We start from the raw sequence: 25,601 nt of genomic DNA, 5'->3' as shown, positions 1-25,601 counted from the left end.
CTGAGTCTTAAAGTGAGAAAGATACAGATACAGCCGACCATTTGGAACGATTGTTCGAACAGATGGGACCGGATCTTATATTATTGGTCCGTAATGATGTCTAACCTTAGATCAGAATCTCTTCTTCACAAACTCAAGTCTTGAATAGAAGATTACAAGATTTTGGTGACATCAAGATATGAATTTCCAAGTTTTGGATCCACTTATAAATCGAAAACATTGAATTTTGCACATGTCATGATATTTTTTCACAAGGTGGCATTACCACCAGATGAGCAGTCATATACTCCAGATCAACATATTTTAGAGGAAACGAGCATGCTTAATTGCTCAATTTGTATTTTAGATGTGTTAGTCAATTTTTTTTATTAATATTTTATATTTATATAAAAAAAAAATCAAATCACCTCTTAATCAATTAAAAAAAATGTAAAAGATCAAAAAGGCTTTACAGTGAATTTCTCCCAAAAAAAAAATTATCCCTGAGGGAAGTTAAGTAACTTCATTGTGCGCAAAAATAATAAAATGTCTATAAAAGCCCCTAATATCAGTTCGACCAGTCTGACTTTATTGAATTTGACAATAACCAATATGCCTATAAGAAGATTATTTTACCTCTCAGTGGGCAGTTCATTTGATGGTTTTTATAGGGGCAAAATAGGACATTTCCTATCTGTGAACGTGCCCAGATGTTCATGGACATTGGACAATGATAGGGACACTATACAACATCCTGGATTTATTCGTACTCGATAAAAACCGGCAAATGTCTCGGAAAGAAGAAACTTATTTCCTTTGGTTTCTCAGCTCCTCTTGCACAGAGCACGCGCAAGCACAATCACTGTTCCTTTTAGTTATGAAGAAAAATGAGAGTGGTTATGATGCCTTCCATTAAACTGGAAGAAAGATTCATAATTTTAGAGAACAAAAAAAGAGAAAAAGGTATTTAAAGAATATAAAATAAACAGAGCCCCCCCACTGTCAAGGACACCCCTCGAGAACTGATTGTGCTCCCTCACGCTATCTTCTCTTTCTTAGCTCTACATCTTCCGCTCCTTCCAACAAATTTAAGAGCCTCGTCAATTAGAATTACAGGTGCTGAAACCAAGATCACTAGAAACCATTCTTTCAGACTCAATGGAACGATACCAAACACATCAGCCAGGAACGGAACATACAGTATAACGCAATGCAATCCGAATGAGACTGACATGGCCACTAAAAGCCAAGGGTTCCTCCAAGGTGGCATGGTAACCAAGCTATTGTCTTCAGAAAGCGCATTTAGGGAATTGAACATTTCAATCGCCACCAACACAGAAAGTGACAGAGTCATCGCCTTCACTTTGCCAGCAGAGAAATAGTCACAAGGGTTTGAAAAGGTGATCATGCGTCCCCCACCAACCTGGTATGGAGTCACGGTGAAATTTGACCATGTGGGGCACTCTCCCCAGTTGCGAAGCTGGGAGAGTTGAACCAATGTGTGCCCGTCGCTCACGAGATTGATACCCAGAAAAGAAGCCTGGGTATACCACAAAACAAAGATTCCAACAGTTGCAATTCCTACATAAGAACCGATGACCTGAATCGCAAAGATGTTAAAATGGTGTTATTCAATGAAAACAAACGTGAGACTTTCTTCACTAAGTGGAGTAAAGAAAGAAGTTGATGTTGTTTTCTCAAACAAAGACGAATATAAAAGAGCAGCAAGTGTCAAAGTCTTTTCATGAGACCATAATGAACTAGAGTGCTGAAAATGATTTACCAGGTAGCGGAATAGAACCCAGGAATTTATAAGGGCATCATTGCATTTGCGGGGTGGTTTCCGCATTATATCAACATCAGCAGGATTAAAACCAAGAGCTGTAGCAGGCGGGCCATCAGTAACCAAATTCACCCACAAAAGCTGTACTGGTATCATACACTCTGGTATACCCAATGCAGCAGTTAAGAAAATGGATATCACCTCTCCAACATTAGATGATATCATGTACCTGCAGATTGAAGAATATATACAGCTTCCATATAACAGAACTTGGAAGGAAAAGATCAACAAAGAGATGTACCTGATAAAAGCTTTCATGTTGTTATAAATTGAGCGACCCTCCGCAACTGCTGAAACAATGGAACTAAAGTTATCATCGGCCAAAACCATATCAGAAGCTTCCTTTGCCACCTGTATTGGTAAAAATGGCAGGTGTTACTTTTAGCCTAAAGATCTTTCCCTACGCAGTTAAAAAAAAAAAAAATTAACTTGTTAACTGTGATTAAAAAGTACAACTTTGCTTAATGAATGGAAATCGAACAGCAGTGGAGCATTGATGTTGCATCATGCATTCGCCAGAGTGGGGTGGGCAGTATGAAGGCAACAAGTGAGAAATGCATCCCCATATCCCCCAATAAATGATTGACCAACTTACCTCAGTTCCTGTTATTCCCATGGCAATTCCAATGTCTGCGAGTTTAAGTGCAGGTGCATCATTGACACCATCTCCAGTCATTGCCACAATTTCACCCATATCCTTCAGCATCCTTACAATTTCTTGCTTGTGTCTTGGCTCAGCACGTGAGAAGACCTTCCCTCCAGGCTTGGACAAAATTTCCATTTGTTCTGAAGGGGAAAGAGCAGTAAACTCTTTGCCAGTAAAACTTCTTCCCCTGAGACCTTCACCTTCATCAAATAACTTGATTTCCTTACAAATAGCCTCAGCAGTAGACTTGTTATCTCCAGTTATAACCATAACTCTAATCCCAGCATCTCTACAATCCTCAATTGCTTTGTGCACTTCCTCACGTGGGGGGTCCTGTTCAATATTGAAATTATTTTACCTCACTGGTCTTACAATAATGGATGTGAAACAGAACGATTGCAACATATACTCACCCTTAGACCAACAACTCCTACAAAAACCAAATCACTTTCAATGGACATGTAGTAAGCTGGATCGAGCAACTTCTTGTGCGCAGGATGATTTTCAGCATGGTAGTCTGAAAATTCCCCCAGGTCATCCTTATATGCCAGTCCCAAGCACCGCAACCCCTTAGAGCTCATCTCCAAAAGTCTCAGAGATAATAGTTGCCTACAAGGTTCATCTATAGGAACAACAGATCCATCTGCAAGCTGCACATGTGAACTGCGCTCCAGTAAACTCTCGACCGCTCCCTGCAGATCCCAAAAATTAGTTTCATCTCCAAATACCAGTAGATGAAATCAATAATTGAAGCAAGCTATAGACCAAAAACACCACTGGCAGGAAAAACGTTGATAAAAACTTGTTTTGTAAATTGGCACTGTCAAATTCAGCAAATCTCTCCAATCAATAGCTAAGATGCAATTTTGTTTCTTCTTGTTCTTTTTTTTTTTTTTTTGTTAATCAGAAGCATTTCATCATTAGTAAAACAAGTGTTATCATGTTTAAAATCAAGCACTAAAATAATATATTGGAAAACAATATAACTGAAGAATTACTTCAAGATTAGTCAATTCAATGAAACTTCAACTTGACTGAGCAACCACTCAACCATGCATCAGTTAGCCAGAAATTAATCCAATTTAGATGGAATAAAAAAATAGGGATGCCTTGCACACTCCACTAGCTTTAATAATGAAACACGACCAACAAGCATTGCAACCTTAGTTTCTAGTTTTGATCAGGATTTGTATTTGCATTTTTCATGCTGTCAAATAATTAATTCTCAAGCCCAATAGGTTTTCAAGCTTAACCAATCAGGAACCTGTTTTTAGTAGATTAACTCCTGTTTCAAGTGAATTGAGTTTCCCAATAATACAGAAGAAATGAAAGGCACTAAAATAAGTACTTCAATTTCCTATCACTATTTAGATAACATGAAGGAGAGAAGTGATTTTAATTTCATCAAAATCAGCTAAGAAGATTAATAAACCTTGACAAGAAGTCGATTTTGTCCATTGGGCTCCCGTACAATAATGCTCATTGACTTACGAATGCGATCAAATTCCAATGTGGCAAGCCTTTTCAATCTTTTTGTCCACCACTCGCAACTCCCTACAGTGACCAAATGTTAATAAGACAGAAAACTGCGTAACTGTTGCACGACTTGCATCATATAAATATGTTCAGGTTTCTGCTTACCTAATTTCACTGTGCTACGATCAATCAAATAGTTTGCAGCAAGCTGCATATCCCGAATTTTTTCCCTTGCCTTAGCATCTGGGACACCCATCTTCTCAACCAAAACCTTTAGAGCAGCCTCAGTAGGCAAACCTGTAGCCCTGAAAAGACGACCGTCACAAAAGATCCCAGCGTCATTACAGACGGCACATATCTCTGCCATGGCTTGCAAATTAGCATCCATATTGTAGCAAGTCCAGTCAACAATTCCACCATCCTTAGGATCATAAGTTGTTCCTTCAACACGAAAAATTCGAGAAGAAGTAGTTTTTCCACCCAAAGTGAAGAACTCTGTTACAGACATCTGGTTAGTGGTCAAAGTCCCAGTTTTATCTGAACAAATTACAGTTGTGCATCCTAAAGTTTCCACGCTTGGAAGCTTTCTCACAATTGCATTCTTTTGTGCCATTTTCCTGGTACCCAGAGCCAAAGAAGTCGTGATTACAGCAGGGAGGCCTTCTGGAATTGCTGCTACAGCTAAGGCAACAGCTATCTTGAAATAATAGGTGCATTTCTCAAAAGAAAATCTGATATTTGTAGGCCATCCATCCACAACATCCCATGAGAGGAAATTTTTGTAATTAATGATCCATACAACGAGGCAAGCAAACCCAATAGCAGTTGTAAGCCTGCCACCAAATTCATCCAACTTCTTCTTCAGTGGAGTATCACTCTCTTCCAGAGAAGCCTCGTGTATTTGCTTCTGAATTTTTCCAATCTCAGTTTTCATCCCAGTGCTTATAACAATGCAAATACAGCTCCCATTAACAACAGTTGTGCCAGCAAAAACCATATTTTCCTTAGCCTGCAACTCACAGTCATCCATGAATATGGGAGCAGTGCCTTTCAGAACAGGCATCGCCTCTCCAGTCAATGAGCTCTGCTCAACTCTCAAAGTCGATGTCTTCAAAACTGCCACTCTCATGTCAGCCGGCACTTTATCTCCAACCCGCAGTTCCACTATGTCACCAGGGACAAGCTCTCGAGCTGGCAACTCCGGCATCATGTACCCATCCCTTAAAACCTTTCCAGATTCACATTGCATCTCCTTAAGGGCTTCAAGAGCCTTTTCGGCATTAGTCTCTTGCCACACCCCCACAATAGCATTAAGGGCTAAAATCAAAACTATAACAAGTGGCTCCACATAAGCTTCAAATCCAGCCTCCCCAGACTCACCCGCATGTAAATAAGCTAGAATAAATGATATAAAAGCTGCAACCAGAAGTATCTTTACAAGCATATCATCAAATTGTTCTAATACTAACCACCACAAGGGCTTACCCTTCTCTTTAGCAAGCTCATTCCAACCATACCTCTCTCGCCGCTTCTCAACCTCATAAGAACTCAGACCCTTGTCTAACTTCACATTGAACTCTTTCAAACACTGCTCCACAGACCATGACCATGCAGGGAATGGTTTTTCCTCCATCGAATTCAATTTCAACTCCAAGACTTTAATTTACTCCAAACAAAAATCTTAATCTAACTTCCCTCAAAATCCTACAACACAGTTGATTACATAGTCAAATCCAATAACCAGTTTAGGAAAAAAAAAAAAAACACGAATTTCACTATTTCTAACTACAGATAAACAGAATATTGCCGCAAACACGAATAAAGCATGCAACTTCATTAAATTTAAAAGCATAGGTATAACAAACCAAAATCACTTTGAATACCTTTTTTATTTTTTTTTGCTCTAATCACTAAAAAAAACTCATGCCAGAGGAGGGGTAAAAGAACAATCAATAAGCTTGACAACTCAAATATGCAGCAGGAGGTTCATAATTCCAGCACACCAAACCCAACCACCCAAAACTAAAATCCCTCTAATAACTGGTCTTGTCATACACCCACCAAAAGAAGAGTAGTAGTTAACTAGTTACAGTACCCCCAACAAACCAAAATAAACAGAAAGACTCGTAAAATCAAAAAAACTTACAACAAAGAATAAAAAAAGAAAAAGAAACATCATCATCATTATCAAACGTACACTGTAAATCTTACCCGTGGATCAAAACATACATTTGGACAGCAAAAGAAAACAAAATCTTCCAAACTTATAATGCAAGTAAAAACTGAGGAATAAAGAGGAGAAGCAGAATTGGAACCTTTGAATGGTAAGTTAAAGACAAGAAAGTTGGCTTGGAGACAAAGCAAAGGCTACAGAGAAAAATTCTTAAGCAAAGGCTACAAAGAAAAATTCTTTGTTCTCTGAGGAAACACCAAATAAAGAAAGGAATAGGAGAAGAGTGAGCCAGTCAGACATTCCACAATTGTGATCAAGACTCTTCTTCTTCTTAATCCAGTCTTGATTTTTAGGACTACATGCTATGTCTGTCTGTCTCTCTCCCTCCTTTTGAAGAATCAAAGGGATGGTGGGTGGTTTTGGAATTTTGGGATCTTTGCTTTTAAAATTCCTCCACTACAGGCAGTTTAAATATTTTGAAAATGGAAACCGTTTGTTTTTACTTAAGTACCCTTGAAAAAGGTTGTGGAATGACAGTTCTACCTTTGCAAGGTTGACCTTCTGGAGTTTGTAATTTGCATATAATGAACTGTGTCGTGTCTTTGACCATACACGTATAAGGAATCCGGGAACTTGTCGGTCTCTGATAGCGAACGTATATGTATGTGTATTTGCCTGGAAGTTTCTGAGGGATCAAAAGTGGGATGGGGCACCCGAGATGACGTCTTGTGGGACGTGGGCTCATCAGGTGGTTTTCATTAATATGGAGCTGCACCCAACATGATAACTGTCATCATATCTACTTGCATAAAAAGAGGTGATTAATAATTGGAAGAGCAGTGGGTTCCTATGAAATTTATTGGTTTTTTCTTTTATATTATAGTAGATGTTATTTTTAAAATATTTTTTATTTGTAAATATATTTAAAAAATTATATATTTTATATTTTTAAAATTTTATTTTTGATATCATCACATCAAAACAATTCAAAAATATTTAAAAAATTAATTTAAAATAAATAAATCAAATTTTAATTAAAAAACAAGTTTAATCTCAATATCAAATACCTTATTAAACCTAAATTAAAAAATATGATTAAGAGGTTCATTCTTTTCTAAAGCTCTTTTGTTCTCAACGTGTAACAATTAATTTGTTATTGTTGTGAAGGGACATTGTACACTGAGCCATCAAAATAAATCAATTTTATATATTTTTATTTTTATTTATTTATTATTTATTATTATATTTTCTAGTCTTTTAAGAGTTTAACTTATAACAAATATTTTATTCTTTGCTTCTAGATGTATCAGTTGATATCAGAACCTAATAATTCTTCATGAATTTAGTTAAAGATCGTAACGTGATGGCAAAGAGTTTGAGATATTTTTCATTTATGAATAAAGTCAAGCTTTGCTCAACTCCAATGGCTACTATAACCTCTCTCGCAGCAAAAGATAAGGAACTTTTTGAAGACTTTTTATCACAATATTGTTGGAGGGGTTACAATATATTTCCTTCACTAGACCTGATCTCATATTTCTTGTACACTAAGTGAGCAAATTTGTACATAAGCCATGTTATCTTAAATTTTCTATTTCGAATGGATTATATGTTAGCAAAAGTGCAACACTTTCACTTCATGGTTTTCAGATACTGATTAGGGGGAGATCGTGATGACATATGATTTGTATGCTCGTATTATGTGCTTTTAGGTTACAATTTAGTCTCTTGAAGTTGTAGGCAGCAATAAACAGTTGTTATAAGTAGCACCGAAACTGAGTACAAATCATTGGCTAATACTGCAACATTGATTCAATAGTTGCAAACATTGTTAACTGAGTTACACATTACTATATCTTCCACATCAGTGTTATGGTGTGACAATATAGATGCCACTTATTTGTCCTCTAACCTAATGTTTGATAAACGCACAAAGCATATCGAAGTTGACTTCGACTTTGTCCTAGATCAAGTCATGAATAGTTTTCTTCAAGTTAAATTTATTTCTAATAAAAACCAACTTGTAGATTTGTTACCAGATTGTTGAGTACATAAAGGTTTAATCTTTTAAAAACCAATCTTAAGGTACATCATTTTCTCTTAAGATTGCAGGGGTATATTGAAGACCAAGTCCAAGACAACTTTTAGATACAAAGTTAACGAGGATATGATGAAAGAGGTGCAAATTTGATTCTAGGGAGTTACATAGTGTATTTAAATTCAAATCTCAAATTTTAAATTTTTGTTACACTCATGCTATGTATCTCTTGTAATACTTATAAAGAAAATAACTAGATAGATCTATTTTACAACTAGAATTTTGGAATCGTTTCACACACACACATACACATGTGTGTGTGTGTAAGTGATTACATGTATGAATAATATATTATATATTTGAAAAAAAATGATTTTTTTTAAAAATCAAACCAAGTTTTGATTGTGTCTACTAGATCATTGATCATCTCATCTAATAGATTGATGGATATTTAGCATTGCGGTTGAAACTGTGTTTGGATGCATTTTAAAAGTGTGTTTAACTTGAAAAAAATATTAAATTGATTTTTTTAGTGTTTTCCATTAGTTTTGAAGTGTTAATGTCAAAAATTAAAAAAAATCAAAAAATTAAATTCAAATCTCAAATTTTAAATTTTTGTTACACTCATGCTATGTATCTCTTGTAATATTCATAAAGAAAATAACTAGATAGATCTATTTTACAACTAGAATTTTGGAATCGTTTCACACACACACACACACGTGTGTGTGTGTGTGTAAGTGATTACATGTATGAATAATATATTATATATTTGAAAAAAAATGATTTTTTTTTTAAATCAAACCAAGTTTTGATTGTGTCTACTAGATCATTGATCATCTCATCTAATAGATTGATGGATATTTAGCATTGCGGTTGAAACTGTGTTTGGATGCATTTTAAAAGTGTGTTTAACTTGAAAAAAATATTAAATTGATTTTTTTAGTGTTTTCCATTAGTTTTGAAGTGTTAATGTCAAAAATTAAAAAAAATCAAAAAATTCATTTTAATGTATTTTAAAAGAAAAAAAAACTTTTGAAAAGTACCTAAAAACAGAAGTTATTGCACTCATAAACAGACATTTAATACAGGTTTGATTAATCAACTTTCACATACATTAATTTATCTAGACTAGTTGATTGAACTTGGCCGAGTTTAATAATAGAGAGCGAGTGGTGTGTGTGTGTGTGTTATAGTATAAACTAAAAAAGATAGTGCTTTTACCATGCATCAACTTATAAAACACAACTCATAAAACACAATTCATTTCATTTTTATTCCTTTGTTTTTTTCTACATTTATATTTCTTTCTCTAATTTTATACTTTAACATTTTGTTTATTGGAGATTGAGCTTCATAATTTATTTTGACTTGCTTTATATGCGGTTAACTTGGTCTCATACTGGTATCACAGGTTTGGTAGGTGAACTTGACAGACTCAAGTTTTTTTTTTGTCTTTTTTAATTAATTTTTTTTCAATTTCATCCTTCAACACTAGTTTGATTGAGAATTAGGCTTCATGATTTATTTTGATTTTTTTATATGAGTTTATCTCGGTCTCATGACTCGGGTTGTGGATTTAACGGGTTAACCCAGTTAACTTGAATTTTTTTAAAATCTTTTTTAATTGATATTTTTTCAATTTCATCTGTCAGCATGAAGTTGATTACGAATTAGCCTTCATGATTTATTTTGGATTGCTTTCTATGAGGTTATCTTCATCTTATGACTCAATTTACATGTTTTACGGGTTAACTCGGGTAGTTTTACCATGTCTTGTTTGTAGATTGATTTTTTTTTTTAACATTCAACAATGGGTTTATTAAAAATTAAGCTTCATAATTTGTTTTGATTTAATTTCTACTAGGTTATCACAGTCTCATAGCATTGGTCCAAGGTTTAACAGGTTAACCCGGGTTGACTCAAGTCATTTTTATGTTTACTTTCTACAAGGTTATCCTAATCTCATGATTCAAGTCACGGGTTTGGAAGGTTAACCCATGTTAATTTTTTTTTGCTTTTTTTACCTATTTTCTTTAATTTCATTCTTTAACATTGGATTGATTAAGAATTGATCTTCATAATTTATTTTGATTTGTTTTACATGGAGTTATCGTGGTCTTATGATCCAAGCTGAGGATTTGGCAGGTTAACCTAAATTGATCCGAATTGATTCAATATGTTGTAATTTCAATATTAATTTTTAAAAAATATATTGTCTTGAATTGTTGTGAATCAAGTTATTTTTTTAACGGTAATTTGAATTGACTTTAAACTTATCAATCAGATAACCTCTATATAATTAAAAACAAAATACTAAAAAAATATTAGAATGCCAAAATATATTTTTTTGTATTAAAAAATAAGTTAATCTAATTAACGGAGGCAACCATTTAAAATGTGTGTGTATATTACAACATATTCTAAACTGTGTGGGGGAATCACTGTTCCCCCACACACAAAACACTGTGGATAACAACAGTAATCCACAGTGATTCTTCTTCCTTTTTTTTTTGCTAACTTTTCCCTTTTTTCTTTTTTTTTTCAAAATTATTTTTTTTTTCAACTTTCCTATTTTTTCTTTTTTTTAATTTATTTTTTTTCCAAATTTTTTTTTGTTGATTTTACCTTTTAAATATTGACCTGGTTAAAATTTTTGCTTTGTAATTTTTTTCTTTAAAATACTGTGGATTGCTGCGATGTTTTTCCACTTAGTTTTTCTATTTTATTTCTTTATTTTTTAAAATTATATTTGTCGATTTTTTTTTAATATTGAGCTGATTGAGAATTTGGTTTTGTAATTTTTTTTCTTTAAAACATTGTTGATTGCTACAGTGTTTCTCCGCATGTTTTTTTTTTCTCCGAAATTATCTTTTTATTTTTATTTTTTAATATTGAGCTGGTTAAAAATTACAGTTACAATATGTGAGGAAAGCACTGTAACTTTTTTTGAAAATTATTGTTGCTTGCTACAGTGTTTTTTCCCACATGGTTTTTTTCTGTTTTTTTAATGATTTTCCCTAAAATTATCTTTGTCAATTTTATTTTTTAAATATTAAGCTGGTTAAAAATTACAATTACAAGTAAATACAAGTTTTTCCTCACAAAACACTATGGATTGATACAGTTTTTCCTCACATGGTTTTTTTCCAGTTTCTTTTGTGTTTTCTTTTTTTGTGATATTTTTTTCCAAAATTATCTTCGTCGATTTTTTTTTTAATATTGAGCTGGTTAGAATTTAACTTTGTAATAAAGCTTAATCATGTGAGGAAAACATTGTAGTTTTGCTCATAAAACATTGTGGATTGCTACAGTGTCTCTCCACATGGTTTTTTTTATATAATTTTTTTCAAATTATCTTTTTCAATTTTATTTTTTTAATATTGAGTTGTTTGTAAATTACAATTACAAGTCATTACAAATAAGGTTAAATCATGTAGGGAAGCACTGTAGCTTTCATCACAAAACACTGTGAATTGCTTCAGTGTTTCCAACATGATTTTTTTCCCTTTTTTTGGTGTTTGTTTTGTTTTTTTTTTCTAAAATTGTCTTTGTCGATTTTTTTTAATATTGAGCTGATTAAGAATTTAGCTTTGTAATTTTTTTCTTTAAAACACTGTGAATTGTTGCAGTGTTTTCCTATGTGATTTTTTTATATAATTTTTTCCAAAATTATCTTTGTCGATTTTTTTTTGAATATTGAGTTGGTTAAGAATTATAATTACAATAAAACTAAATCATATGAGGAAAGCGTTGTAGTTTTTCTCACAAAACACTGTGGATTGCTACAATATTTCTCTAAATGGTTTTTTATTTTATTTTATTGGGAAAAGCGCTATAGTTTTCCTCACAAAACATTGTCAATTGCTACAACGTTTTTTCTCATTGGTTTTTTTCCTTCCAAAATTATCTTTGTTGGTTTTTTTTTTAATATTAAGTTGGTAGAGAATTTAGCTTTGTAATTTTTTTTTATTAACTGAAAATCTAAATCATGTGGCAAAAACACTGTATCTTTCCTCACAAAACACTGTAAATTGCTACAAATCATTTTGTTCAGTCTCTAAGTTTTTGATCACCAGCACAACTTTTTTTTTTGTCATGAAATATTTGCTCCATCATACCTTTAATTTTTATTACTTATCTAGTGCTGATTCATAATTATAATACTATTAAATATATTTGTTTTATAAACCCACAGCAACACACGTAAACCTCCAATGAGAGTGAAAGTATAGGTGTGCAATACTTTTTTCTTATCGAAACATGAGCAAGACTACTCGACAGAGTGTTACTGGAACAGCACGATCGTTTTAATTTAGTATTTTCTCTTTTGCAGTGAAGCTAATGCGCACATAATCCTGATCAGCAATTTTTTAAAGCATAACCCACCTTCCTGGAAAGTTCCATTTTGCTTTGATCACCTGCAACAAAAGTTGCCAGCACTGCATCATGCCGTCATCCGAAATCCAAAGACAGCAATGCTGCCATTTGTTCAACTTGTTCGGTCGCCTCGTTGGGTTTACTTCGGTGGTTCGGTGGTGTATATCATTACGGTACACCTTTATTTGTACAAAATTTTGTTTTTTTTTTCATTTCAAGTTATTATATATATGTATTGATATAAAAAAAAATTAAAAATTATTTTAATATATTTTCAAATAAAAACTAATTTAAAAAACAATCTCTATTGAAATCTAGAATAATTTCTCCGTCACCGGTTTTCATTTAACTAAAGAAGAGTGCGGTGTAAGATAGTGTCATGCCCGATTAATTTTCGTGGTTCGTGTTGCTTTCCTTCATATTTTGTAGCCTCTTTTTCCCATTTTTTAAGTTGATCTCTTCCATTCCCTTCGTGATTGTTTATGCATTTGTTGAAGTATGCCAGTTGCGGAGGGGGACTACTCTGATAATGAGCATATGTAGAATTGCATGAGACTTGGAAAATGATGTGATTATCGGTGTAGACAAAACTTGAAGGTTTTACATTCTGATTTCTTTGACCAGTGAGTGGAGTTCGTGAGTCGCTATTCTTGTATCGATGTTTTTTAAAGTGTGTTTTAATTAGAAATTTATTAAAATAATATTTATTAAAATTTATTTTTGATATTAATATAATAAAACAATTTAAAAATATAAAAAAACAATATTTTTTAATAAAAAAATCAGATTTTTAACATAGCATACAGGAACGCTATTCTTATTGTGTGTTTTAAATCCAATATAAATTAGAAAAGCCCATTTCCCCATCTCTTGAAGAAATAAAATATATTGTTTAGAATGAAATGTTTTAGGTTGGATTTATTTGATTTATGGGTTAGCCTATAGGCGGGTTCCTGCCATATTTATATATTTTTACAGCACCAACACAAAGTTAATTGGTTCCATTTTCCGATATTTCTAGCAAAAATTATTCAATTTCTCTCTCTTTGTATTCCCTCTTAAACAATTTTAACGTGCTTTCCTCTTTATTTATATACAGTTTTTTTTTTTTTTAATGTATATACAAGTCAATCATTGATTGACTCGATGGATCACGAGTTACATAGGACGAAGTAAGTCATGAATTGCAACGATACAAAATAATTTTATCTGTATTTTTCTTAAATTCCATTTTCAATCCCTGAATGATATTGACATGACCCAATCAAAGAATTTAACTCTTTCACTCTTTCAACTTGCTTTTATAAGATTTATTTGTTTTTGTATTTTAAAAATGTTTTTAAAAAAATTTAAAATTTTTTATGTTAATATATTTTTGATGTTTTTAGATCATTTTGATGTGTTGATGTCAAAAATAATTTTTAAAAAATAAAAAATATATTATTTTGATATATTTTCGAGTTAAAAATATTTTAAAAAACAACCGTAACTACATTCCCAAACACATTCTTACACTTAGATTATTATTCGTTTCGTTTCGTTTTGCCGATTGATTAGTAGAATGATATTAATTAAAAGAGATGATATTAATTAAAAAAATTAATTTTAAAATAAAAATAAAAATAATAAAAAATAAGGAGTTGTTAGGTATAAAAAGTCAAGCTCACATGCCTAGTTTATTCTAATTTGACGTGACCAAAGCTCCTCTTGGATCTAGACCTGTCTCACTAGTCCATAAAATACATCTACTAGATTATCCATGTAATATGTTTGGGGTTGATCCTTGTTTAGTTATAATAGACCCACACCTGACTGCTTAGAATTATTTTTTATCGCCTATCCGACTACATTATTGACGTTGAAAAACAGAGAACTACTACATCATTGATGTTGAACCATAAAATACATATGCTAGACCATTCATGTAATTTATTTGGGGCCGATCCTCGTCTAGCTATGACAGACCCACACTTAACTGCTCAGAATCATCTGTTATTGCAAATCTGACTACATTATTAACATTGAAAAAATAGAAGACAATTACTGTATGAACAATAACTTTTTGAGATTTTAATTGGAGTCTATTTTTAAGTCTGCAAGTTGGATGAAGATGTATATTTTAACTTATAAAACATATTTAGAAGAAAGGGTTCATTGAATTATAGTTTTTATGTGAAATGGTCGACCAATTAATATAACTGAACCCAACCAGTCGATCGGTTAAGCTAGATGAACGGAGTTTTATCTTGTTATGCTTTAGAAGCGCAATATTTACTAAATATAGTTATTATAAAACGCAACAACTATCTTCTCATGCTTATAAATAATAATATTTAGTAATTATCACGCTTCTAAAATGTAATAAGAAGAAAATATATTATTTCATGAGGAAAAAAATTTCAAAAATTATTGTTCCACCAATATTTTTAATAAAACTGTTCTAATTTTTTTAAAATCCAATCCAACCACTCACTTTAACATTGTATCAACCCCGAGACAAGCCGATCGAATTTAAATGTCGTATCCAATAAATTTATTACAATTAAACACATACAATGGTCAAAAGATACACTCAAAAGCTATCCTGATGGACCACCCTTTTCAAAGAATCCAAGCAGTTTGCTTTTGTCCTTGCTCGTTTGACCTCCCATCCACACTTCGACCGCTATCCTTTCTACAACGCAATTTCCTGGAATTCCATCCTTCCACAAAAGTCTACTTCTAACCCCACTATTCATAAAAAAAAAGAGAGAGAAAAAAAGAAAAAGAACGCGTCCAGTGGACTGTATCGTTTGATAACGGCTATAAATGGCTTAAGGGGCTGTATGTAGTTTTTTTTCCTTTTATTCTTTTTTCCAGGTTATTTGAATAGCTCTCCTCTCCGGCGCAACCCTACTTCGGCCACCAATTCACTTCTGTCGTGGCTACTGGAATTGTTAGAAAAGGTCCAATTCATTTCCATTATTTATAATTTTTTTATATAATAGTGTAATTTACAGTCAGTGACGGAGAGAGGGGCTGGCAGTACCGTGACCCCGACAAGAAAATTTTTTTTCCCGCTCTTAACAATATCTATATTTGTAGCTTGAAAAATAAAAAAATAAAATAAAATCTTAATCTCTATAATAATTTTTCTAGCCGTCATCGAGACAAATAGATTAATAATTTGTGAATTTTCTTATCAATAAATAATTTTTGAAACATGGATTAGATTTTATGAATATAATGTTTTATATTGTATTAAAATGATATTTTTTTATATTAATATATAAAAATAATTTAAAAATAAAAAAAATTAATTGTTTTTTAAAACAAGATATAGTCACATAAACAAACACCCGGGATCCGAGAGAGAGTCTGATCAAAATGATACCTGGCAAGGTAAGGTAAGATGGCCTTAATTAAACCAGCTGTACTGAGTTTTATTTATCCGGTGGGCCTGATTATATCACCTCTTCAATAAACCCAACGGGCTTTATCCCTTCCTACATCTATTTCACGTCAAACATCGTTTCCATCTATATCATCAACTTGATATCTCAAAAATACCCTTAATTTCCAGGGCTGAAATAGTTGGCAGTTGGCACCACGAAAAATAAGAAAAAGTTGGCAAGGAAAATCCAAAGGTGGAGTCTAATTACGGGTTTATATTTATATAAGCCCTACTCAGTTATTCCTTGTTTCCTCCAGGGTTTTACTCCTTTTATCATCACGAACACACTAAGTGCTCTTCCTCTTCAGGTATGGTTTCCGATCAGTCTCCTTCCGTTAAATAAATCTTGCCTCTAGGGTTCTTATTTGTCTTCGACTGTGTTGGTGTTTAGTTAGGGGCGAATCGATTTGCAAGAATGGCGCGGCCAATTTTCGTTGGAAACTTTGAGCAGGAGACGAGGCAATCGGAGTTGGAGCGCTTGTTCAGAAAGTACGGACGGGTGGAGCGAGTTGACATGAAATCTGGTAAACTGTACTGTTTTTTTTTTATTACTTTATTTGGTGATGAAATGCGGAAGGACTTGTAATTGAGTTTGATAATTGGTTTAATGATATTATTAATGATTGAGTTGTGGTTTAGGAAAGAATGGAAGTTATTGGTCTGATTGTTGTATTTTTTGCATTTCAAGTTCGATTATCATTTAACTCTTTTTTTTTTGCCTTGTGAAATACTGTTGATACATGGTCTGATGGTTTTTTTTTAATGGAATTTGACACTGTAGTTTCTTGTGTCATGAACGATTTGTTTCGAGCTAAGTTTTGAGATTTCTCCAAGGGATTGCTAATTTTGGTTTTGAGTGGGATTGGGTGGCTATTGTGTTAATTCTTGACTGGATAGGTATTCTGAAAATCAGTTTGTGGGATATAAAATATATGGCTACTTGAGTAGTGGTGATTACGTTCAAATTAAAAATCCATTTAGAAATAAAAAAGCGGAAATGGGCAATTTGAAGTTTCTCTGGAGAACACCTCCATATTAAGTGTTTGTTTTGACGCAGGAACTCTTACTAAGGAAATTTGAGCTTCTATCTGGGCTCGCCAACATTTGTAGTGGCCTGGAAACTTTCATGCTTGTCTGCTCTCCTTCTCCTTCCACTCACAGATGGAATCGTCCTGTATTTTCTTCACTCGATCATCTGTCACTCACCCACCTCACCGCCCTAACTATGCATTTCAAAAGAGTGGTCGTGATGATCTCAGTCAATTTACTATGCCTTGTCTACCACTACTGATAATAGGAGGGTGAATTGAAATCTGTCTTGCCATGCCTTCCATTTCTGAACTAGTGCTATCTGAATGGCGAAGCATGCTTAGCAATGACATCTCAGCGTGAAACTTTGGATTTTAAACTCTTAAATGCCAACATCTTCACTTAGTTCATCATGCAACGCTTCCACAATCTACATCCCTATGTGCATCAGCCCATCAAGTATTCTGCAGGTGTTGTATAAATTTCAAGTTCTTACCAGGACAAGGAATCCTGATTTGGCTGATGCACCCTGGTTAAGTGGATTTAATTCCTAGGCCATGCATCACTTATTCTGTCTCTAATTTGAGTCTTTGCTGCAGGGTTTGCTTTTGTTTATTTCGAGGACGACCGTGATGCTGCAGATGCTATACGTGGACTTGACAATATACCTTTCGGTTATGACAGGCGCAGGCTTTCTGTTGAGTGGGCTAGGGTATATGCTGTTCTCACTTTGCTAGTTTTTAATCTAATGTTTTGTCCATGTGTTGCTCAAATTGTTGCTATATTTTTTTGTAAGTGGTTGAGATTTATTTTGTTCTCTGATTATATCATGAATACGCTAGGGTGAACGTGGTCGGCATCGAGATGGACCAAGGTCGACAGTGAACCAGAGGCCAACTAAAACCCTGTTTGTTATTAATTTCGATCCAATTCATACAAGGGTTGAGGACATAAAAAGACACTTTGAGCGTTACGGAGAGGTTCTTCATGTCAGAATTCGACGGAACTTTGCATTTGTGCAGTTTGAGACACAAGAAGATGCTACCAAAGCTCTTCAGCGCACACACATGACGTTAGTCAACATTTTTTTGACTATGTTGCTTGTTAAAATGGCCTGGTTATACTTTTCTTTTTTAGATCAGATGATTAACATACTGTAACGTCTTACATTTCTGCAGCAAGATATTGGACAGGGTGGTTTCTGTTGAGTATGCTTTGAGAGATGACAGTGAGAGGGGTGACAGATATGATAGTCCTCGAAGAGGAAGTTATTATGGGAGGTCGCCGAGTCCAGCTCATCACAGGCGGCCAAATCCTGATTATGGTCGAGGTCACAGCCCTGTTTATGATAAGTACAATGGTCCAGTGCATGACAGGCGCCGAAGTCCTGATTATGGTAGGAACAGAAGCCCGGAGTATGGCAGACACCGCAGGTATTGCTTTCCACTTGAACTGAGAGTTTCTCCACTCTTTGTTTTTGCTCGTTTTTCCAAGAGACAGCACAGCTGTTTGAAGCTTATCTTCTCATCTCTTCCAGAGGAACGCATATTTTTCAATGTCTTGTTTTCTTATGTTTGTTTACAGTCGATCACCGGTTTGAAGATCAAGAACACGAGGAATGATGGGAAGCTTTCTGCTTGTTTCACTGCACCATCTCTTGTGTAATTGCAATAGCTTAAGATCTTTAGAAAAGTGCATATTGGCATAGTATATGTAGTTTCTTCTCCAGTGTAGATTTCATGGATTTACAATTTGGGGCACTTGTCTATTTTATATCAAAGTAGAGGCATTGGTCGAATTTGGTTATCATTATATCAAAGTAGAGATATTGGTCGAATTTGGTTATCATTGGCCGCATAGTAGACGGCAATGTCTTTGAATGGTTTGCTCTGGGCTTGAAGCAGCGCATCTTAATTCTTAAGGTTCTGGCATCATCCTCGTTAAATTCCTATTAATAGATGGTGATTTTCTGTCAAACCGCGCCGATGCCTTCAAAATTGTTTTTTGGTTATGTAGTTGAGAAGTTGGATGTTCAATTAATTTAATAAGTTGTTTCCTTGGATGGATGGATGATCAGGCTAAAAGAATTGTAAATTATATTCCCACTTCTCCATTGAGTTAATGGGCGGTTTTTTTTTTTAACTCAATTATCACGCCTGCATATTTTTAGTTTATGGCCTTTTAAGAGAAGACAAACCTGTCAATTATCCAACGTCCTATCCAAGCATTTTAGGATTTTTGCTTTCCTACTTTCCTTGCCTGCTAGAAGTTTATTTGTCTTGCTTGGAAGGCTAGCCTAACCTGTCCCCTCTTTGATGTGCCTAAAATAAAAGCCTTTTGAGTTTTCATTTTCAGTGAACAATGCACGCGTGGAATACGAACTTGGAGACCCACATGATCATCACCTCACCGTCTCCAGAGCAGTTTACGTGAAGGTGAGTGATTGTGTATTGGTGTCACTTGTTGCTGTGTTTAGCATCTCTTTTCATTCAGTTAGTGGCCGGATCTGTTAATCTGAGAGCACTTCCTGTTAATGGTAGATGTATTCCTGCATGCAGTACAAAATGAAGTTCATTGTGCTCATCAATTACAACCTGCTCGTACAACATAATGAAAGAGACAACCTTCTTCTAAGTTAATACAACAGGAAAAATCAGGGTGAGGATGTCCTTGGTTCCTGTTCAAGTGCTTTCTGGAGCCAGGTTTCAGCATCCTGCATCATCTCAGGACTCAGTCTCACCATCAGAACGCAGAATTCTGTTTCATTGAGTGCTCCATCTCCGTCAAGGTCTCCTTCTCTCACCATAGCCTCTGCATCTTCTTTGCTCATCCCTTCCATCCCTAGTAGTGCCGAATTCCTTCGCAGACTTTCTGATGTAATCAACCCCTTTTCGGGGTCCGCCAGAAGACGAAAGCCCCCACATAATTCAGACACAAAAGTCTTTACATCAAGCTTCTCTGCCATAACCGGTAACAAATCCTGATACTCGCCGCTTGTTGCAGTTTTCATCCCAATTTGACCCTTCTCCATTTCTGTTGATGAGAAAACTCAGGACAATATTTGGGCGTGGAAAAATATATAAAGCCTTAGGGATGAGCTAAGGTTGACAGATTTATCTGACCTTTTATAAGCATGGAAAGTGTCATTGCTTTTTCGATATGGTCCCATATCATTTGGGCAGTTTCTAATGAAGCTCAAAAGAAAGTTAACACATCAAATTCATTGATATCCATCCACATTTTAAGATTTTTCCTTTATTTTATTCCCAGGAATATAAGTTTCTAGGAAGGTTCATCTTGCGGGGAATACAGGATCGTGTGGGCGGTGGCTAGACGCAAACTTAATAATTGATGGGATGAATTGGCTTAAAATGTCCGATTGGTGTGCTTCTGTGAAGGTTCCTGTTCTCTCTCTCTCTCCCTCCCCCACTCTAACAATTTGATGTTTGGATTCTTCCATTGATCGTTCTCTGTCCATTATAATACTATGATTTATTTGTTCCATCCAATTCGTCATTGATTCCAGCATCTAACGCACGCACTAGACCATTGGAAGCGTTCACATGCCTCCATCTCTATTAATCATGTAAATTGTGGATGCTGTTAGAAATTGTTTAGGGGAAGCAACGATTTTGCAGAATATTTGACAATTAACCAAGCGAATAACATACTACACAAACGATAAGCACAAATATATAGAACTATTTCGGATTAAAACAAGAGAAAAAGATAGTTGTTTGTCAAGAACTGTATTTCTTCTCCTTAAAGCTAAATTATTCGTCAATTAATATTTTTTTTCTATGTTCTCGAACTATTCAGATTTTCAAAAATAATTTTTAATTTTAAAAATTAAAGCAGAATAATAATAATAAAAAAAACATACTTGCTCTTTGTTAAGACTAAGACATATTTGAGAGTGTGGTTGCGGTTGTTTTTCAAATTATTTTTCATTCTGAAATGTATCAAAATGATATTTTTTTTTATTTTTTAAAAATTATTTTTGAAATCAGCATATCAAAACAATCCAAAACATAAAAAAAATTAATTTTTAACAGAAAAAAATTAAATTTTTTAGAAACTCATGTTTTCAAACGCTCTCTAAATCAATCCATTAACTTTATCATAACCAATTTTCCAACTTATATTTGTTAAAGCTATCCACGAGTTTTTTTTCCTAGTAATTATTGAATCATTTATCATGTGTGCTTGCTCTCCGTCAAGACTGAACCCTAATTAAGATTCATTGTTTTCTTTCTTATTGAATACATAAGATTAGGGGAGATTCCCATAAAGACTTGCTTCCAGCTAAGAGCCTAAGACCCTCTTAACACCCATAAACATTAATTTTTTTTTGCTGAATTTGATGGTGAGAGGTCCTTGCCAAGTCATCTAGAAGTTAAATATCAGTGCCATATATTATTCAGGTCAGTTTAATGACAAAAAAAAAACCCCATGTTTCTCGAATGAAAGACAAGCAAGAAAGCTCAAACCCACACATAAAACCAAAGAGAATCTTGAACATGGCTAGTGATTGGATAGCAAGCGCTCACCAGTTGCGATTTTTGGGCTCACGAACATCTCCTATTAGCCTTGGATCGAGTGGTCTTGCCATGCCCTTGGGTCTTACCCAAGTGACGTGGTGGGCTAAACGGTGCGCGGCGAGATGGTGGCATCGTTAAATTGCAGGGTTCTTACAGGGATAATTCATAATTGTTTTCTTGTCTGATGGAAGCATAATTGCTTTTTTCATGCTTACAAATTTCATGAGCTCATCAGTTACGAAATTGTTGTCCTCGTCTCCTTGGTAGCTAGACCATTTTAATAATTGACGAGTACCAGACTGTCTGTGTATGCAATTAGACAATCGAATTGGGGTCAGCCTTTTGATTGTACATTTTTGTTTAGCTTCATGTCTCCATCAAAAACAGCATTTTATGTTCTTAACCTCAATTTTTTTTTAAAAAAATTATTTTCTGATGTTGGCACAGATGGCTAAATCAATTATGAAGAGATTGTTTAATGTTTCAAGTTTTAGTCTTGCTATCTAACTTTAGATAATATGACATATTACTCAACTGGTTTGTCGAGCATTGCTTGCCAGCAATATTCTAAGCTTCGAGCGAATCAAAGTAAATGTGGCTGAAATGTGTGACTTTTTCAGTAGAGGTTTACAAAATTACATGGCTTAATCAACTTTCACGATCTTGTTTGGAGATATGCTAGCTAGACTGCCAAAAGCTGGCTTCACTGCATGTGCATGCATCATTTTACACGAATGAGGAAATTTTAAAACTGAAAAGGAATAGGAAGCTACCCAGAAACTACCAAAAAGATTTTTTTTTTCATTGATGTTCGAGACGAAATATCATCTTCAATCCCCTTACTTGCCAAGAAGCTAGACACCTAGGTACAAAAATTTCACTTTCCCACTTTTCTTGATGTCAAAACACAAGATAATACAACATTCCGATTTTCAATGCAGAATTTGAACAGTTACCGATCTTAAGATTTGGTTAGTATTTTAATAGTTGATATAATATATATTTTTTTATTCTTTAAAATTTATTTTCATATCATGTTATTAAAATATCTAAAACAAAAAAATTAACATAATTTTTTTATTTTAAAAAAATACTTTTAAAATACAAAAACAAACGGGATATAATTACATGGAAAACATTCATTAATGATAATATTTTTCACCACATGAAGCATGCTAATGTCCATTTAATTAGAATTTGAATTGATACTGTGTAAAAGATAAACATTCTCAAGGCAATCAAAGAACTTGTATGGATGGCCATTGGCCAGGACACGAGGGCTTGTGGTGACCATACATCTGCTACCAGTTTTCCTTGACAATCTTGAAATTTTCAAGAACAATTTTTCCTTCCTTGTACTTCTGCGATTCTTCATAAGCTTTCCAATACTTCCAACCTAATAACTCCCCACAATCGGAGCAGTAAACATCAGCGATCGTGTGGACACCAGTGATAAGCCGGCGGTCCTCTTTCGGCCCTAAGATAATGTTCATTGCATGGGAGAACAGAATGGCTCTACCATTGTTTGCCTAAGAAAATATCCATTGTTGTGAAATAACTTGAAATATTATCATCCAAATGTCGAGAAGGATCATTTAATAAACCAAGTTCTTGAATTATAGCAACACTGAAATTAAATGACTTAATTAAGATCGTGCTCATGTATATATGGATCCTTCGATTCCATATGTTTGGCATGCGAAGATCCTGTAAATTGTAATTACTAGGCTAATCGAACATGTAGAAGAAATTTTTTTTTATGTGAACCGTACCGTTAATTTCGTGTTTTATAGTGTTATTTACTTATTTACATTGCAGCATAAAAAAAAAGAAACCTTGAGAGATTAATGAAGCTCACCCGAAAAGTCTTGGAGACAATATCATCGTGACAGGAAACAAGGTTTCTGCACTTAAAACAACAGTACAACCGTGGCCCAACTGCGCCCTCAGCCATGGAAACTTTGCTTCTCCGGAGAAACCAGAGCAAGAGAAGGCAAAGAAAAGAAACTAGCCAGCCATTAAACCAGAATTTGCTTTAAAGGATAAACTCGATCAGAACATTAATAAGGCATCAATGATTGAGAAATATGTAATCTAATCAGAGACCCTAATAAGATAATTGATGGAGTAACGAATCCAAATAAGAAAAATATAGTAAATTGAATAAACAAAACCAGGTTGACAAAGACGTTAATGGCAGGGGCCAAAGCAAAACCCAAAACAAGATGAAAAGTTTACACTAACGATATAATTAACAAAGCATTAAGCCCGTCAATGATTGTTGCTTTTTGTTGGGAAAACTAGGGACAACTAACCGGATCAATTCAGCGGAATACAATTCACAATTCACAAGTCCCAATCCTTTTTCCCTCTTTGTGCAGTAAAAAACAGAATCAAACAATGAACAAATATAATGCAACAATCACACAAATCAACACCAAGATTTTTACGTGGAAAACCCGATGCGGGAAAAACCACGGGACCGGAGTCCACCTAAAAACTTCCACTATCACAAATAATGGGTTCACAATTGTTCTTCCTCAGATTCAACTAAGGGCTACAACACATATATCATCAAGAATAACTTATTCTCGGATTACAACAAGATTAAAGAGAGTAATGATAGAGAAAAGCTCACAACACTGACAGCCCCGTTTTCTGTCAAAACGACCAGCTTCCACACCACCAATCTTCAATCTAACCGTTCAGAATGAAGAGTAACGTGTCTAGAAGCTTCTGTCCAAATCTCAGCCCGATCCAACGGTGAACGAACTGGAAATCAAAGAAAGAAGACAGACTGCTCTGCTGCCTCCTCTTCTTTCTTTCTCTCGGTTTTTCTCTGCTCTCTCGTTCAATTTTGCTACTGCCATCTACAGTAGCCGGACATTTAATTTAAACCAAAGAGGCAGCCAGCTGCCTCCTTAATTAATGTGGTGGTCCCCCCATCACATGGTGCGGGACCACACAACAAATCTCCCCCTCACGCACCATGTGAGGAATTCGCCATACTGGCGATCAACATGTAAGCTTCAATTTAGGAGGCTCTGACAAGCCTGCCTCCCTTCTGCAAAACTCAAACTTCTCTCTCGGTAGAGGTTTGGTCATCATGTCTGACACGTTGTTATCGGTATGAATCTTCTCAACAACAAATGACTTCATCTCCATAGCATCTCGAATCCATTGATATCTAACCTCAATGTGCTTTGATCGAGAGTGAAAAGTAGGATGCTTACTGAGATGGATTGCACTTTGACTATCACAGTGCAACACAAAGTTCTCTTGAACTAGGCCAAGTTCATGTAAGAACTTCTTCATCCATAACAACTCTTTGCCCCCTTCAGTAAGAGCAATATATTCAGCCTCTGTAGTGGATAATGCAACACATTTTTGCAACCTTGATTGCCATGAGACTGCTCCCCCTGCAAACTTCATCAAGTATCCTGATGTGGACTTTCTAGAATCAACATCACCAGCCATATCTGCATCTGTGTATCCATCCAACACAGGTTTATCATTACCAAAACATAAGCTGAAACTAGAAGTACCTTTGAGATACCTGAGTATCCATTTCACTGCTGACCAGTGTTCTTTACCAGGATTGGAGAGGAACCGACTAACCACACCAACTGCATGAGCTATATCCGGCCTTGTGCAAACCATGGCATACATCAAGCTACCAACTGCGGATGCATAAGGAACCTTTTTCATCTCATCTCTTTCTTCATCACTTGAAGGACACTGCTTAGAACTTAGTTTAAAGTGGCTTGCAAGTGGAGAACAAACCGGTTTGGAGTTGCTCATGTTGAATCTCTCAAGTACCTTTTGGACATATCTCTCCTGAGATAGCCAAAGTTTCTCCTTCTTCCTGTCACGTGTGATCTTCATGCCAAGAATCTGTTTTGCCGGTCCTAAGTCTTTCATTGCAAAAGACTTGCTTAACTCTTCCTTCAACATCTGAATCTTCTTAGCATCATGGCCAACAATCAACATATCATCCACATACAACAAGAGAATAATAAAGTTTCCATCTGGAAACCTTTTCATAAATACACAATGATCAGAA

The 25,601-nt window shown here is 34.6% G+C and overlaps 4 protein-coding genes across 8 annotated transcripts; 1 reads left to right on the top strand and 3 right to left on the bottom strand.

Annotated features, from left to right (window-relative positions):
• Positions 1 to 848: 848 nt before the first annotated feature.
• LOC7486789 (calcium-transporting ATPase, endoplasmic reticulum-type) lies at positions 849 to 6,562 on the bottom strand. Of its 2 annotated transcripts, none has more exons than XM_024585051.2 (8): positions 6,156 to 6,562; positions 4,110 to 5,648; positions 3,901 to 4,022; positions 2,882 to 3,160; positions 2,418 to 2,801; positions 2,064 to 2,173; positions 1,763 to 1,991; positions 849 to 1,579 (listed from the first exon to the last, which is right to left on the bottom strand). In XM_024585051.2, the coding sequence occupies exons 2-8, from the start codon at positions 5,575 to 5,577 to the stop codon at positions 1,016 to 1,018; spliced, it is 3,156 nt and encodes a 1,051-aa protein (XP_024440819.2). In that variant the 5' UTR covers positions 5,578 to 5,648; positions 6,156 to 6,562; the 3' UTR covers positions 849 to 1,015. The 2 variants fall into 2 exon arrangements, with proteins under 2 accessions (XP_024440819.2, XP_024440820.2); XM_024585052.2 differs by having other exon boundaries at positions 6,260 to 6,562.
• A 9,553-nt stretch (positions 6,563 to 16,115) lies between these two features.
• LOC7492794 (serine/arginine-rich splicing factor RS31) lies at positions 16,116 to 18,974 on the top strand. 4 transcript variants are annotated; one of them, XM_052447114.1, is made up of 7 exons: positions 16,246 to 16,276; positions 16,360 to 16,492; positions 17,026 to 17,467; positions 17,597 to 17,709; positions 17,840 to 18,069; positions 18,176 to 18,430; positions 18,582 to 18,974. In XM_052447114.1, the coding sequence occupies exons 3-7, from the start codon at positions 17,410 to 17,412 to the stop codon at positions 18,595 to 18,597; spliced, it is 672 nt and encodes a 223-aa protein (XP_052303074.1). In that variant the 5' UTR covers positions 16,246 to 16,276; positions 16,360 to 16,492; positions 17,026 to 17,409; the 3' UTR covers positions 18,598 to 18,974. The 4 variants fall into 4 exon arrangements, with proteins under 4 accessions (XP_024441315.1, XP_052303074.1, XP_052303073.1 ...); XM_024585547.2 differs by lacking the exon at positions 17,026 to 17,467 and having other exon boundaries at positions 16,116 to 16,276; XM_024585548.2 differs by lacking the exon at positions 16,246 to 16,276 and having other exon boundaries at positions 16,344 to 16,492.
• Positions 18,975 to 19,550: 576 nt separating this feature from the next.
• LOC7492793 (calcium-binding protein KIC) lies at positions 19,551 to 20,496 on the bottom strand. Its single transcript, XM_002320176.4, has one exon. It carries the CDS (start codon positions 20,026 to 20,028, stop codon positions 19,651 to 19,653), a length of 378 nt encoding a protein of 125 aa, XP_002320212.1. The 5' UTR covers positions 20,029 to 20,496; the 3' UTR covers positions 19,551 to 19,650.
• Positions 20,497 to 22,659: 2,163 nt separating this feature from the next.
• On the bottom strand, positions 22,660 to 23,733 carry LOC7492792 (protein yippee-like At4g27745). Its single transcript, XM_002320175.3, has 2 exons — positions 23,397 to 23,733; positions 22,660 to 23,067 (listed from the first exon to the last, which is right to left on the bottom strand). Exons 1-2 carry the CDS (start codon positions 23,490 to 23,492, stop codon positions 22,840 to 22,842), a joined length of 324 nt encoding a protein of 107 aa, XP_002320211.1. The 5' UTR covers positions 23,493 to 23,733; the 3' UTR covers positions 22,660 to 22,839.
• Positions 23,734 to 25,601: the final 1,868 nt, after the last annotated feature.

Source organism: Populus trichocarpa, chromosome 14 (genome assembly GCF_000002775.5).
Source record: "Populus trichocarpa isolate Nisqually-1 chromosome 14, P.trichocarpa_v4.1, whole genome shotgun sequence".
In the NCBI taxonomy this organism is placed as follows: domain Eukaryota; kingdom Viridiplantae; phylum Streptophyta; class Magnoliopsida; order Malpighiales; family Salicaceae; genus Populus; species Populus trichocarpa.
Note: the sequence above shows the minus strand (reverse complement) of the source record. Positions and strands in the feature narration are given on the sequence as shown.

Coding starts and splice junctions, on each gene's coding strand:
- LOC7486789 (XM_024585051.2), bottom strand. CDS start 5,577: ATGGAGGAAAAACCATTCCCTGCATGGTCATGGTCTGTGGAGCAGTGT. Junction 4,023..4,109: donor TCGTAGCACAGTGAAATTAG/GTAAGCAGAAAC, acceptor TGGTCACTGTAG/GGAGTTGCGAGTGGTGGACA. Junction 2,174..2,417: donor TGGGAATAACAGGAACTGAG/GTAAGTTGGTCA, acceptor TTACCAATACAG/GTGGCAAAGGAAGCTTCTGA.
- LOC7492794 (XM_024585547.2), top strand. CDS start 16,384: ATGGCGCGGCCAATTTTCGTTGGAAACTTTGAGCAGGAGACGAGGCAA. Junction 16,493..17,596: donor GCGAGTTGACATGAAATCTG/GTAAACTGTACT, acceptor TCTTTGCTGCAG/GGTTTGCTTTTGTTTATTTC. Junction 17,710..17,839: donor TTTCTGTTGAGTGGGCTAGG/GTATATGCTGTT, acceptor TGAATACGCTAG/GGTGAACGTGGTCGGCATCG.
- LOC7492793 (XM_002320176.4), bottom strand. CDS start 20,028: ATGGAGAAGGGTCAAATTGGGATGAAAACTGCAACAAGCGGCGAGTAT.
- LOC7492792 (XM_002320175.3), bottom strand. CDS start 23,492: ATGGCTGAGGGCGCAGTTGGGCCACGGTTGTACTGTTGTTTTAAGTGC. Junction 23,068..23,396: donor TTGTCTCCAAGACTTTTCGG/GTGAGCTTCATT, acceptor ATATTTTCTTAG/GCAAACAATGGTAGAGCCAT.